At 41.0% G+C, this 15,916-nt stretch overlaps 1 protein-coding gene across 2 annotated transcripts in view; it reads left to right on the forward strand.

Annotated features, from left to right (window-relative positions):
• The window catches only part of LOC126249045 (epoxide hydrolase 4-like), a 103,311-nt gene that overhangs the window by 1,088 nt on the left and 86,307 nt on the right, over nt 1–15,916 (forward strand). Inside the window, exons 1-2 of one of the 2 annotated variants that reach the window (XM_049950672.1) lie at nt 3–567; nt 643–767. The exons of the other annotated variant lie outside the window; for it this stretch is intronic. Of the exons in view, the coding sequence (XP_049806629.1) occupies nt 355–567; nt 643–767 (338 nt within the window). The 5' untranslated portion in view covers nt 3–354. Of the gene's footprint in view, nt 1–2; nt 568–642; nt 768–15,916 lie in introns of those variants that run through there. 2 annotated transcript variants of the gene reach the window in all.

The following is a 15,916-nucleotide window of genomic DNA, read 5'->3' on the forward strand; positions in this document are numbered from 1 at the left end:
TACTTGCATATCATTTTAGCTCATTCTATGACAACGATTTTCTCAAAAAGATTGTGATTCACATCTTTCTCCTTTAGTGCACGCATTTCTAGTTCCAGTGACTCACATCTTTCTCCTTTAGTGCACGCATTTCTAGTTCCAGTAAGTGATGCGATTATTTCGTCATTGTTTTCCGTATCCTCATATCACAAAACCATGTACGTGACGATTAGTATTGAGTACTGGAAGTCTTTGATCATAGAGGTGAAGGACGCAACTGCGTGCCCGTAGACGTCAGTTTTAAAGTTCATTGCTTGGTTGTAGTTGGTGGTAAGATTTTGCAGTGAGTGACAGTCACGGAGAACGGCAAACATAATGAGTGAAAAAGAAGCTTGTGTTGTGAGCATATCGCATTGGGATACATTGCGAATACACGCAATATCGTGTGTTATTGGCAGCTGGGTTGTTTTCCGAAGACTCGTCAGATCATTATGGAGCCCATTAAATCTAAATCTACAGGATAGAGAGAAACCTCCTCAATGCCTGGTTGACTCTTCACTGGGGCAACATTCGTATATAAAAGTCAAAGTAAGTGTTGAAGTAATGTTTATTGCACGTCTACGCACTGTACAGGTCACCTTAAATTATCCATATTATTCACAGGGTGCCAAACTACATTATGTAGAAGCTGGTTCACGAAGTAAGCCGATGCTTTTGCTCTTGCATGGTTTTCCTGATTGCTGGTTAACATGGCGATACCAGATTCCAGCACTCGTAAAGCATTTCAGGTTGGTTGCTACTCAATGAAATATGCCGGCTACACAGAAACGTGGAAATATGTTGTGTTGTCTTACTCTAAAACTGTATGGACAGTGATGGAACTATTTGTTTCCACATTTATAGCTATTAAATGTCAATTAAGGACTAATAACATATCAAGTGTTTAAAGATGCTGACAATCCAATCCATTATTTATCAGCACTAAATGCCTTCTCTCGTATGTGAAACTGTTGATGTGAACGTGTTTCTACGTTTGATGTTAAATTAAACATTATAACGCTGTACCATGTGCGTCAGTGGGTTGCAGTGTATGGATGTAAATGTGAAATATATTTCACATAAAACTTTATTTTCTAGGACATCAAGTAAAATATTTATACTTGTATTAAGATACACTCCATTCTGATGGTTTATAGAATATGACCATTTTGGTACCACAAGTATAGATGTGAATCACAACTGCACATGTCAACATTACGCACTTAACTAATGACAGTTGTTAGGTCAATGGTAGAAAATTATCACTTTATCCTCAGAGGCTCAGGTTGAAGCAAATGAGATTTGAATGCTTACATATGCATGGTAATTTTTGGTAGTGTTAAAATTCCCAGGTTATAGATACCTTTGCTAATGCAAAATGTTGGTTCCTCTTTGATAGCGGCTTATTCATACTAACCTTTTGTTACTCATTTTTATATATATCTGCTACTTAGGTCGACCAACACATTGACAACATTTATGTGACAAAGCTATGCCAATGATTTGGCCAACATGATGCTTTTACGTTGTTTATATTAATAGAGGCATATGAGGGATGTGACACATTCATTTAATATTTCTTGAAAGGGACACGGAGAGCAAATATTAGTATGTTCCTAACTTTATTTGAAAATATTCTGGTGTTTAAATTTTGCATATTGACTGGAGACCATTCAAATAAATTGTTATTTAGGGGCAGTGTACTATTAGAAACATTGTTTTAATTTCTGCTGCTAGATGTGATGGACAGCATTGCAGCCTTAAAAAAACTAAACTGACCAGTTTAAACTGTTGTAACTGAATGGTATCCAAGTAGTTAATTATTTCCTTTAAGGCTAAATAAACAAATTACTGTGTATTTTACTGGGAAGCATAGGTGTTGTTCCAGTATTCGTAAGCCAGAAATCATAACTAAACAAACTTGTTCATGGATTTTTATTCAGTACAATAATTTCATACTAATGAAGTGATATGCATACTGTAATCATTCTGCAGTGTTTATTTCTCTTGATAACCAACTTTTGGCTTAATAGGTCTTTGTGAAATAACATTAAGTTTGCACTTTCTCGAGGGGAAACAGTAAACTGAAACAGTTATTTTGCTTTGAAGATTGTGCAAAGATAGCACTGCTGTGGTCACTGTAGTATTCTCTCTCTTCCCTATCCAATTTCACTTAAAAGTATTCCATAATTCACACAGTCTGTGGGATGCAGGAAGAAGGCCAATGGAAGTTGTGGACAGAAGCACAGAGATTTGAGTTTATAGAATACAGCAATATAAAAAAAGTTGGTACTACAAATATTGCAATAAAAGCTGATTTCACTACTTATAAGTTTGAGTCACTGTGGATATTCACTGAAGAGTTAAGCTGTTGTACACATAAAAAAAAAAGTAAAAGCCTCATATCCAAGTGAGAGAGAGAATCATTTAGCTTGTGAAGCCCATACTAAGCAATACTTTACACAACCTGCAGATTGACCTTTGAATACACCTACCAGGTCAGTTATAGGGGCACCTGAACCATGGTGTAACTTGACATTTTTCAGATTAACAGTTCATTGACAGAGATGGAAAAAAGTGATAAGTGACACAAAAAATCCTTGGCCTGGCTTGGGACTTTAATCAGGGCATTGGGGCCTTTTAAAAAGCAAAGAAGTATTATGCCTTCAGTATAAGGTTGTATGTAAATGAATCATTGGACAGTTTTTATGATTATGAGCAGTAGAATTTCACCTGCCTATAGTAAAATATAGCACCCACTTTGACCTTGATGGTAGTGAGGCAGCAATAACACATTGTAGTATCTACTTTGAGAGTCCAAAAGTGTTGGGAAGCCCTTCTCATTCGTGACCACTCGAGAGCACCCACAATTAATGGAGATTGGTTAGAGCTGGGTCCAAGATGCACTAAATAGAATTTAGGATTGATACGGTTGTGCATTGTTTTGCTGAAGGAGTTGCCAGTGGCATGATGTAAGTGAACAAACATTTGCATGTGGCTGGGTAAAAGGCTCCTGTACCATTCAGTGTCACAAAATTATTTCATTTAAATGCACAACTGTAAGAGAGAAACTAAAGTGTATGCTAATATGTGACGTGTAATGTTAGTTGGACACTGTCTCCATGCGCATTGTCAATGCCAGTGTTCTTGCCTATATGTTAATCTGTGTCATAGTCCATGTAGAGAGAAGAGGTGCATGTGTGGAGGCTGTGGCTTCTGCACTGCATAATTGGGGGACAGTTCTGTATGGTATGGCTATCTAGATTTGAATTGGTGAGACGTTAGCTCACAGAGGCCTATGTATTTGATGTTCAAATTTCTATTTATCTTTGATGGGATACTATCAAGTTGATGTCAGTGGCAATTGGCACTGATACTAGTAGTTTTCTCTGAATCAAAGTACCTTTGCACTTATCATTTACATGATTGCACATGAGATTCACCATCACTAGAACATCTGAGATGGAGTGTCCTATGTGTTGGGCATAACACAATATGGCCTTGACCAGATGTGCTGCTATCGTGCATTTTGCTCGTCCTGTGTTACTGTAAAGCTGATGGTCAGTATAAGGTCTGAAGAGATTCCAGTTATGTGACACACTATTCTATTCAAAACACAATGACAGTCCCCAATCCAGTTGCTCATGAGTATTGTGTAACATTCTTAATGGCACTGTTTGTTTATTTAGAGAGACTGGAACATCTATTACTTCGTGTAAGAAACTTAATCTTAAAACTCCCTGGCAGATTAAAACTGTGTGCCCGACAGAGACTCGAACTCGGGACCTTTGCCTTTCGCGGGCAAGTGCTCTATACCAACTGAGCTACCGAAGCACGACTCATGCCCGGTACTCACAGCTTCTGTAAAGTTTGGAAGGTAGGAGACGAGATACTGGCAGAAGTAAAGCTGTGAGTACCGGGCGTGAGTCGTGCTTCGGTAGCTCAGTTGGTAGAGCACTTGCCTGCGAAAGGCAAAGGTCCCGAGTTCGAGTCTCGGTCGGGCACACAGCTTTAATCTGCCAGGAAGTTTCATATCAGCGCACACTCCGCTGCAGAGTGAAAATCTCATTCTGGAAACTTAATCTTAGTTTTCAGACATCATTCCCTGAACTTTAAACCCTTTCACTATTGGATGGCTTGCACAGGTGCATGAAAATGACAAGATTTGGATACATAATACAATAAAATAAGTTTTGTGCAGTCTTATTGCTGGCAATGGGGGTATGGCCTGTGCATCCACCTCATCATTTTCAGTTTCAGATGTGATTGCATTTGGGAGAACTGCATCTCATGACAAAGGAGAGATTATTCTGCATCTGATTACAATAAACTCATTTGAAAGTTACTGGCACACCTGCATTAAGGGACTACGAACTCGTCAGGATTGGAGACAGGACTAAAGATGTGGTGGCTGTTGTAACTGATGAGAGGTACCACTCCTCTCCCGACCCTCTTACCACTGCTGTCCAAGTAATTGAATTGGAAGCTCTTGTACCTGCTAAGATCACAATGTGTTCTTTATAGTTTCCACTGCATGATATGCTGGTTGTAGATGCACTGACAGCTTTTCCAGGTACTCGCTCCACCCATTCTCTCAAGTGACTTCAGTGCATGTAGTGTGCTGGAAGGCTCAGCTACCATGTGCCCCAAGGGGTTCAATTATTGAGTGCTTCATCCATTCAGAGAGTATTTGACTTCTGAACTGTAGTCAGAGGACTCTTTCTTTTCTACAGCTACAAGATCTTCAGCAATTGACCTTTGTTTTTGCTCTCCAGCTATTGCAGACTCTGTCCAGGGGAAGAGGCTACAGATTTTTATTCCAGTGAAACACACTTTCTAGTGTGTATCCACCTGCTAAGTGGTACAGTGACAGGTTGAGACTGCAATGATGGATGCTCTAAAGGGCAAATTGGTCATGATACAGTCAGCAGGCCATCTTCAAACAGGACTGTGCCCAGGAGATTGTGGATCATATAACCTATATGATCCACTGAGCTGCTGTCGATTTTGTTTGCCAGTCTAGGAACCATCTCAGATGACAACCCGTTCCTTGGTGGAATAAAGAATGTCACAGGCAGTCAGAGCCAGGTATTCAGCTTTGGAGAAATTCAAACACTGTCCAACTGCAAAAAATCTTTTGCCTTCAGGGCTGCGAGAGCACAAGCAAGGTGAGTGATAAAAGTAATGCTGAAAGGAATTCACCACTTCCATCAGTCAATCCGTTTCCACTGTGAGAGTTTGAGAATCAGTTTGGAGGATTTCAGCAGGTGCTGTACACCTCCCCTTACGGTTTTGATGAGAAATGGGGTATTTGTTTATGTACCTAGAAATGTGGCTCAGGTTTTTACCTGTGTCATGTGGCAAACTCCAGAGTTCCAGGTGTTCTGTAGAACTGTAGAGACAAGAAGGCTCTGTTTCTTTTTGTGTAATAAGGAGTTCTACAATCGTCCATTCTCCATGTAGGAACCAGAATCAGCTCTGTTCGCAGCCAGACACATTGCTCCAGGACTGGATCAGGTTCATTATGCCATAGTCATCTGTGCCCTGGGGCCAAAGATGAGCTCCTGTCTTGTTCCAATCAGATGTTGTTTGATGACTAGTACCCAACCACTTGGAAAGAGGCAATATTAATTCTCATACGGAAACCAGGTATAGGTTGTATCTACCATCAGAGTTCCTGGAGTGTAGCCCTTACCATCTGTATGGGTGAGACTCAAGAACGCATGTTCGAATGCTGCCTTGTCTCGCTACTTGAATCCAGAGTTCACACGTGCCACTTTTAGTGTGGTTTCAGGTGCAACCATTCCACCCTTTAAAAACTTAATTCCACTATAGTCGGTGAGACAGGAGTGTCTCTTATGCTGAATCCATTTAGTGACATTGTGACCATGAAAAGGTGTATGACACCACTTGGAGGTAAAACATCCTTTGCCAACTTCATGAATGAGGAACTATGTTCGTGACTGCTGCTTCTTATTCAGTGCTAGATACTTTATCTATAGCATTTCTGATGCCTCACGTGACTCTTTATGTTAAACAGAATGGGGTCCCCCTAGGCAGTGTACTCATGTGGGAACTATGGCTGACAGTCAAGAAGCTGGAAACATGAAACAATAAAACTGGTTTTAGGTTCTCACTACACAAGACTACTTCTTAATTTTAACTGTGCTCATCATGGTTTTAACGAATTAGTGCTCACGGTGGGGAACAGTATTCTAAATTTTAAAGACAATAATGTTTTTTTAATCTACTATTTAACTCAAAACTAACCTGGCTCCCACACCTGAAAGACCAGCCAACAAAGGACATAAAATCATTGAATATTTTGAAATACCTTGACGGAAAGATGTGGGTGAGCTGTCAGGTACTGCCTTATGCAATTTCTTACAGCATTTGTTAGATCATGATTAGATTACAGCATTGTGTTTGTGGATGAGCATATACTTTTTACCTCAACATGGCATGTGCTGTCCACCATGAGGGCATTTGTATATCATCTGAGACATAAGGAACCAACCCAGTTCAGAATCAGTGTGCAGAGAATGGTGAACCACCACTCCAGATTTGGCAGCACCTCCTTCTGGCTTGACCGGTCCTGAAAAGTCTTATCATTGCCTCAGTCATGGACATGTAGTGCAGTGGGCAACCACAACTTTGAGCTAGTGTTCAGGAATCAGCTGCCTGTAACCAAGCCATTAAGTATCCCTCCTACTGTCTGTCTGATATATCTAGATATATCAGACTTCAGAATATCCAGCTGGGGATGGAACAAATTGCCATCTTATCTTAAGAGTCCTGATGTGATTTTAAGCTCAACACAGTACAAGTTAACTTGTATTCGAGATTGTTTTTACAAATTTGTTTTCTTCAATTTTAAGTAAGTGCCATCATTTAATCATTGTACATATGGTTGAATCCCAGCAAGGGAATGCTCTTGGCTGTTCAGTTGGTTTCAATGATAGGGTTTCCCAAGTACACCTTCCGGAACAATTCACAAACTATCGTGTGGAGTTATAAGACATAATGGTGGCAATGGAGTGGATTCAGAGGCATCACAGTACAAGGTTTCTCATCTGACTTGCTCAGTGTGCTAAAAGTGTCCCACCATATGTGTCCAGTAGACATGATGATTCCTCTATGACGCCTTAAAGTGGATCTATCTCAGAGGCAAGGTGGTGGTCTTTTGATGGGTACCTGGAGACTTCTGAACACAAGGAAATGACGCAGCTGACAAAGCAGCCAAAGAAGCATGTGGGGGTTGTGTTGTACGTTTGAGTGTTGTCACCGTGCATGATGCCATCTGATTGTCTGACAGAAGAATCGTGTGTGATGAATGATTGGAAGTGGTGAGCAACGAATTGCAGTTGCACAGATCAACCTAGTAGGCATGGCAGACGTCATGCCAACCACACCAATGGAAGTAAAGTTTCTCACCAGACTGTGCATAGGACATTGCGGATTAACATATGGTTTCCTCCTGCAGCAGGATGATCCACCATTCTCTGAAGTTCGTGCTGTGCCATTTTCAGTTCAGCATGTTTTAGATACTGACATAAGGGTGACCTTTGGTTTTTCTGGAGGTTTGCCTACCATCCTCACTGATGCTGACACTAATGTAACCTCATTTTGAAATTTTGTGAACTGTTGGTTCTCTTCTCCAAAGTGTCGGGGACACGAGATCAGCATGCTGTGAATGAATAGCTTGTCAAGACAGTTCAGCATTTATATTACTTGATTTTGTTTCATAGTTTAGTGTGTCATGATATTGTTTTTAGAAACGATTGGTGGATTTAAATGCAATTTAAGCATATCTGCATATGGGGACAACCTTTGTTCCCCAAATGAGAATGGCACACTGACACTTTGTACAAGTGCAGATCACCATGCACGGGACTGCCCTACATAAAACATCATTACTTTCATTTTCCTTGTTTAGAGGTAAAGTGCATAGTGCTTAAATATAAGAAATGATAAATGTGGAGTAAGTGACTGACTTTAGCCAGTGCAAATACACACTACACAATGCTTCAGCAACTTTTTAAATATATTATGAACACATTATTTACTTTTGACGCAAACTTGCAAATTTTCAGTTTTTCTTTCTTGAATGGAAGTTGATGGTAGCTTTCATATCATCTCTAAGAATGTTATAGTTTGTAAGTAATAGGCTTTGTACAGTTGCTGGTGGACTTAAACTGTGATAGACTCAAACCCTTGTCTACTGGGGGCAACACTGGTGTTCAGTTAACTGTATTTGCATTACTTCTTGCTTTGATTTGTTGATGTGCATCAATATTAATGCAAATGCTACACTCTCACATTAAACAGCTGGGAGTAACGTCATGAAATGACTCCAAAGATGTAAAGTAAGGATGACAATGATGTGATGTGTAGTAGATGCAGAAAACACCATGAAGAGGGTTTGACCAGATAAGAAAATGGCTGTGTGTATACTTACCTCATGTTCACTTATGCTACCAGAACATGTCAAGACTTGTTTTCTCAGGCTTTAAGTGAAACTATATGTACTCAACCAGTTGAGGTGTGCTAATGTCAGTGCACTGGATTTGTCAACATGTCATGCAAGTTCCAGTCAACATTTAGTAAAAATGGCAAAGGTGCTTCAGAACTTAGAATACAATGGTAGTTGCTATTCTGTAAATTGTTCTAGAAATTGAGCTTGGAGTCACAAATGGGGAGCTTTTGTTGAGAAAAAGATTGAGGTTATAGCTTACCAGTTGTATTTCTTATGCCAGAGCTTAAAGTATAAGATTGTTGGGCCATTAGTATTCATGTAACTTACATCTATGACCAAAAAATTAGTGAATACATCTGTACTCAGCAAACCATTGTGAAGTGCATGTGAGGGGGTTACAGCCCATTGTAGCAGTTATTAGTGTTTTTTACTGTTCCATTCATGTATGGAGCAGGGGTCGAATTATTGCTTAAATGCTGTAATTAGTCGAATCTTGAATTTGTGACCCCTATAGGAGTGGCATATAGGGACTTGTAATATATTCCTAAATTCATCATTTAAAACTGGTTCTTGAAACTTCGTAAGTTTCCACTGGATAGTTTGTGTCTGTCTTGAAATGTCTTCTAGTTCAGTTCTTCAGCCATGTTCATAAGTCTCCCATAGGTTGAACAAACACAGTTACTATTAGTGCTGCCCTTCTTTGTATCTGTTCTATATGCCCAGTTAGTCCTACTTTTTGTGGGTCCCACAGACTTTATCAATATTCTAGGATGGGCTGCACAAGTGTTTTCTATGCAGTCTCCTTTGTAGACTTGTTTTTTTTTTTCCTGTAGTATTCTGCTAGTGAACCACCTGCCATCTGCTGTACCCACAACTTGAATCCATGTGATCGTTGTTTCATTTCTTTACAAATTGGTGCACCAGAGTATTGTATGAGTTGTCAGATTACGACTGTGCCTTATTGATATTACAGTAATAATATGCAAGTTTTTTTTTTTTTTTTAAGTGCACAGTTTTACACTTCCGAATGTTTAAAGCAATTTACCAATCTGTGCACCACTTCAAAATTTTGTCAAGATCTGACTGAACATTTATGCGGCCTCTGTCAAACAATACTTCATTATAGATAACTCAAAGTCCTGAAAATAGTCTGAGGTTACTGTTAATATTGTCTGCAAGGTCATTTGTATAAAACTTGAACAATATGGGTCTCATCATACTTCCATGAGGCATATTCAAAATTACTTCTACATCTATCGATTACTTTCCAGCCAGGTGTACCAAACATTCCTCAGTCCAGTAACAGATTTAGCTTGATACTCGATATGATCATACTTTCATTAATGAATGTTGGTGTCATATTGAGTCAGATGCTTTCCAGATGTCAAATACTAAACCTACCTGATTGCTTTGCTCCATAGCTTTCAGGATGTCACATGAGGAAAAAGAATGTGACTTGGGTTTCACTTGGTCAAAGTTTTCAGAATCCATGCTGGTTACCATGGAGGAGGAGGTCTTTCTGTTTGAGGTACCTCAGGAATCTTTAATTCTACAACAAATGGATGTAAAGAATATTGGACAGTAGTTTTATGGACCACTTCTGCTACCCTTCTTGTAGGTGGGTGTGACTTTTGCTTTCCTCCAAATATTGAGCACAGTTTTTTGTTTGTGGGATCTGTGGTAGGTAACAGCTAAAAGAGGAGGTAACTCAGCCTCAAATTCAGTATGGAATCTGATAGGGATTCCAATGTTTAATATCCCTGTCACTGGATGAAATTGATGGTGTTTCAGTGGTGTTGCAGCTCATGAGTGAAGAGTGCCACCAATGGCACAGGCATTGTCATGTGGGCTCAGCCGTTCACAGTAGTGAGCTAAGCAAGCAGCTGTGGCTCATTCTTAAATAGCATGCCACATAGCTCTTTCAGATCTCGCCTAACTGCTATCTGAAAACCAGTCTTTCTATGGGCTTGAATATTCTGGTTATTACTGGCATTCCTTCTGTGTGCCACTCATGAAAAACTTGATAATGATTGTGTTGGGAGTGGACATACAACATTAGGCCCGGAAGCATTTTTCAGTTTTAATGATTTTAGCAGTTTCTTGATGAGGTGCAGCAAATAGGAAGGATGCTGGTGATCTGGAAAACAGGGCAGTAGTGGTTAAAAAGGGAGAGAATAAAGACATAACATCACTGAAAAGCTATAGACCTATTTGCTTATTAAGCATCTTGGCCAAAGTTTAGTAACATCTGCTTCGTGATGGGTTGTAGGTGCACAGGGAGCTTTCGGGTCTGAGCCAGTACCAATGTGTGTTCAGAAAAGGGAAGTTTATCGACGATGCTGGTAATAGATCTCCTCAGATTATAGAAAATTTGCCAACGATGTATGCACTGTGCTCATGATTGATAGTGCAAGCGAATTCTATAATTTTCAGTGCCCTGCGATGTTTGTGCATGGCAGAGATCTTGGGGATGTCTATAAAAGTGTTTCGTAGATCATTGTAGTGGGCATAGGGTCCAGTGGCCTGCAGAGCAGAAACAGCAATCAAAAATATCGCTAAGGGTTGTCATCAAGGCTCAATATGTGGTCCATTGTTCTGGAATCTTAGTACTGAACCCCTGTTACATCTGTTAGGCATGGCGGATACTGCTGAAGATGTTTTTGCATATACGAGTGAGATCCTAGTGGTGATGTCTGTGGACGCCAGGACGAAATTTGAGGAAAACAAGAATGATGTGCTAGTTCAGATACAGCGTTGGTGCACAGGGAACACTCTAATTACAGCTGTTCATAAAAACACACACACTTCTGAAGCCCAGAATATTTTCTCTCACCAGAAAACCACTGCTGAAGTTTGATGGCATCCTTATAAAGGGCAGAACTGTTTGCAGGTATCTGGACATTCTCTTACACAAGGTGAACTTTGTAGAATATGTAAAATCTGTTACTCAGAAAGAAGCTAAAATCGTGCACAAGACTGCCATGCTTGCACTGCTGACAATAAATTACTGCTGCATGTGGTATGGTCATGTCAGAAAGCAATCTTCAACATTGTTATGGGCTTCACTGCTACCTGCTGGTTTCATTGACTTTGACTGGAGAGCTGCAAATTGAAACTGGGATGAATTCAGTGGAGCACACTTCTGAGGCTCGCTGGCGCCTTTTGGAACTAAGCCTCTTGAGGGTTTACTGGAGATTCTTGGCATATGTCCAATGGATATCGTTGTTACAGGCGGCGATGAATTGGTTGCTGCATGAACAGTAATTTTGTGGGTAAGAGATCGCAGGAGCTCATATTACTGATAAGACATTTACACGATTGAAAGTTAGGTGAATGGTGATCTGACTGGGACATGAGACACATAGCAAAATGGGTATATAACATATTTCCAACCATTAGGAACAGATTCAAATTGCACAAAACTGCCCCTAATCGAGGTATGTTGCACCTATTAACAGGTCATGGTCTGTAGACCAAACATTTGCATTCTAGTGGGAGGTAGAAAGCCACCAATCTGTGAGTGTGGAGAGGAAGGTTCACCTGATCATGTCATTTTCAGCTGTCGCCATTTCCAGTTAGTGTTGTAAGTGAAGAGAAATTTGTAGACTACAGTTAATCATTTCACATTGAATATCTAAAAGGCAACTGCTCAGTTTTTTCTATAGTGTTAAGTGCACATTAAGGATGCCAAATAAATGTCAGTATACATAAAATTAAGAGGAGCATTAAAATATACATAATGATATAAATAAAATAGAAAGAAACATTCCACATGGGAAAAATATATTAAAAACAGATTCCATGACTTACCAAACGGGAAAGCGCTGGTAGATAGGCACAAAAAAAAAAAAAAAAAAAAAAAAAAACGCACAAACACACACACAAAATTTCAAGCTTTCGCAACCCACGGTTGCTTCCTCAGGAAAGAGGGAAGGAGAGGGAAAGATCAAAGGATGTGGGTTTTAAGGGAGAGGGTAAGGAGTCGTTCCAATCCCGGGAGCGGAAAGACTTACCTTAGGGGGGAAAAAAGGACAGGTATACACTAGCGCGCGCGCGCACACACACACACAAGCAGACAGTTTAAAGGCAAAGAGTTTGGGCTGAGATGTCAGTCGATGCGGAAGTGTAGAGGCAAAGATGATGTTGAATGACAGGTGAGGTATGAGTGGCGGCAACTTGAAATTAGCGGAGATTGAGGCCTGGTGGATAACGGGAAGAGAGGATATATTGAAGGGCAAGTTCCCATCTCCGGAGTTCGGATAGGTTGGTGATAGTGAGTAGTATCCAGATAACCCAGATGGTGTAACACTGTGCCAAGATGTGCTGGTCATTCACCAAGGCATGTTTAGCCACAGGGTGATCCTCATTACCAACAAACACTGTCTGCCTGTGTCCATTCATGCGAATGGACAGTTTGTTGCTGGTCATTCCCACATAGAAAGCGTCACAGTGTAGGCAGGTCAGTTGGTAAATCACGTGGGTGCTTTCACACGTGGCTCTGCTTTTGATCGTGTACACCTTCCGGGTTACAGGACTGGAGTAGGTGGTGGTGGGAGGGTGCATGGGACAGGTTTTACACCGGGGGCGGTTACACGGGTAGGAGCCAGAGGGTAGGGAAGGTGGTTTGGGGATTTCATAGGGATGAACCAAGAGATTACGAAGGTTAGGTGGACGGCGGAAAGACACTCTTGGTGGAGTGGGGAGGATTTCATGAAGCATGCATTTCATTTCAGGGCGGGATTTGAGGAAGTCTTTTCCCTGCTGGAGAGCCACATTCAGAGTCTGATCCAGTCCCGGGAAGTATTCTGTCACAAGTGGGACACTTTTGGGGTTCTTCTGTGAGAGGTTCTGGGTTTGAGGGGATGAGGAAGTGGCTCTGGTTATTTGCCTCCGTACCAGGTCGGGAGGGTAGTTGCAGGATGCGAAAGCTGTTTTCAGGTTGTTGGTGTAATGGCTCAGGGATTCAGGAGTGGAGCAGATTCGTTTGCCACGAAGGCCTAGGCTGTAGGGAAGGGACCGTTTGATATGGAATGGGTGGCAGCTGTCATAATGGAGGTACTGTTGCTTGTTGGTGGGTTTGATGTGGACGGATGTGTGAAGCTGGCCATTGGACAGGTGGAGGTCAACGTCAAGGAAAGTGGCATGGGATTTGGAGTAGGACCAGGTGAATCTGATGGAACCAAAGGAGATGAGGTTGGAGAGGAAATTCTGGAGTTCTTCTTCAGTGTGAGTCCAGATCATGAAGATGTCATCAATAAATCTGTACCAAACTTTGGGTTGGCAGGCTTGGGTAACCAAGAAGGCTTCCTCTAAGTGACCCGTAAATAGGTTGGCATACGAGGGGGCCATCCTGGTACCCATGGCTGTTCCCTTTAATTGTTGGTATGTCTGGCCTTCAAAAGTGAAGAAGTTGTGAGTCCTTTCCCTCTTTCCTGACGAAGCAACCGTGGGTTGCGAAAGCTTGAAATTTTGTGTGTGTGTTTGTTTTTTTATTGTGCCTATCTACCAGCGCTTTCCCGTTTGGTAAGTCATGGAATCTTTGTTTTTAATATATTTTTCCCATGTGGAATGTTTCTTTCTATTTTATTTATATCATTAATTTGAACCAACAACTACGTTTGTTATTTTCACTGTTGCATTTCGAAATCTTTTGTCATCTCACTTTCTCTTTTTGTTTGTACAAGTCGTTTCACTTTGTATTCATCTTCCCTTTTTTTCCGTAATATACCATACATTTTATCCTGCCTAAATATACTCAATAATACGTAATTTACTTCCAAACCATAACCTAAAAATTTTTAACACTTTCAACATTACCGCTGCTGTAAAATCCTCTGTTCCCAGTTTACAAACATTTCATATAAACTCGTGAATACTATTTCACAGCTTCATTTCCTTTCACCCATTAAACAACCATTTCAGCTATTTCCAACAACTTTCGTTTTATTTCCATTCCCGTTTTTTCCCACATAACCGATCATTTTTAGCAGCTTCCCACAGGTTTAAACGTTATTATTTCTTCGTCAGACAATTGTTAGCCTCATTTTCATAATCTGCCAGCACATAACCAGTCCTTTGAATACATTTACACACAGTTTTTTCGAAATTTTCCTGAATTTCCCCACCCTTTAACGTGTTTTGGAGGCAACAGAACTACCTAATCTTTGTACCCATCGTTGTTCATCAACCTAAGTTCAGCACAGGATCAACATAGCCCGTCTTAAACCAACACTTTTTCGACTTTTTTTCACACCTTTATCTCTCCCTATATATTCTTATTTTTATTTTCACCTTAGCCTCATGTTACCCTTTCCACCTTCTAATACCATGTCAACCTCACAACATCCCTACGACGACCCCATTAAATTTTATTTACATTCCCTCCACAAACATGCCTTCACCCTAGCCAGATTACACTCCCATATTTTATTTACTCAGGCTTGTTTGAAATTTGGCATTATCCCCAAAGGCCTCACACTTAAAGTTCCCATCTCTGGCTGTAATCCCTCTTTCCATCAGTCCCTATACCAGTTCCAAACTGCACAATCCATAGCCCTCACCCGCCTAATCCTTCACTTATACATCGACTCAGCCAATGAACACACCCGTCAACTCCTATCCCTAATCAAAGTCCTCAATCTTTCCTCTCCCACATCCACACCGGCTGTTCATAGCATCCTCCTACAGGCCAACCGCAAATTAGAACAGCATGCCACCCTCCACCTCAAAAAACTATCCAATCTCCTGGTTTCCCACTTCCGGAAAGGCAACTCGCTCACCCTCCACAACCTTTCCAACAAACCTCAACCTCCTCTCATTGCACACAGACCCAGTCTCTCCCATCTACTCAATCTCCCACTTACAGCTCCACTCCCCCCAACACCTCAAAATTCTATTCAACACAATCTGGAACCACAACACCCCAATTCAGTAGCTAACCTTTCCTCCAAACCTCTCTCCCAATCCGAAACCTCTGTCCTATCCAAAGGCCTCACCTTCAGCCCCACTCCCAGATTCAACCAAACTGCCCTTGTCAAAGATTTACTGTCCTACACTCGTAGTCTCTGCTGGAAATATCACTTTGCCACGAAGAAAAATAATCCTGATACCACTCCTAATGATCCAAATCCCCAAGACACTATCCAAATTGAACCCTGCCTGGAACAGTTCCGTCCTCCATCACAGCGGGACCCATCTCCTCTTCCTCAAAATCGCCCTCTCCAAACCTTCCAGGAATTTCTCACTTCCAGCCTTGCCTCTCAATCTTTCTTGAAAAACCTTAATCCTACTCCCAACATCACCACAGCTGAAGCCCAGGCTATCCGTGATCTGAAAGCTGACTGATCCATCATCATTCTTCTGGCTGACAAGGGTTCCACGACCGTGGTACTTGATTGTCGGGAGTATGTGGCTGAGGGACTG

The sequence above is a fragment of the Schistocerca nitens genome, chromosome 3, assembly GCF_023898315.1.
Source record: "Schistocerca nitens isolate TAMUIC-IGC-003100 chromosome 3, iqSchNite1.1, whole genome shotgun sequence".
In the NCBI taxonomy this organism is placed as follows: Eukaryota; Metazoa; Arthropoda; class Insecta; order Orthoptera; family Acrididae; genus Schistocerca; species Schistocerca nitens.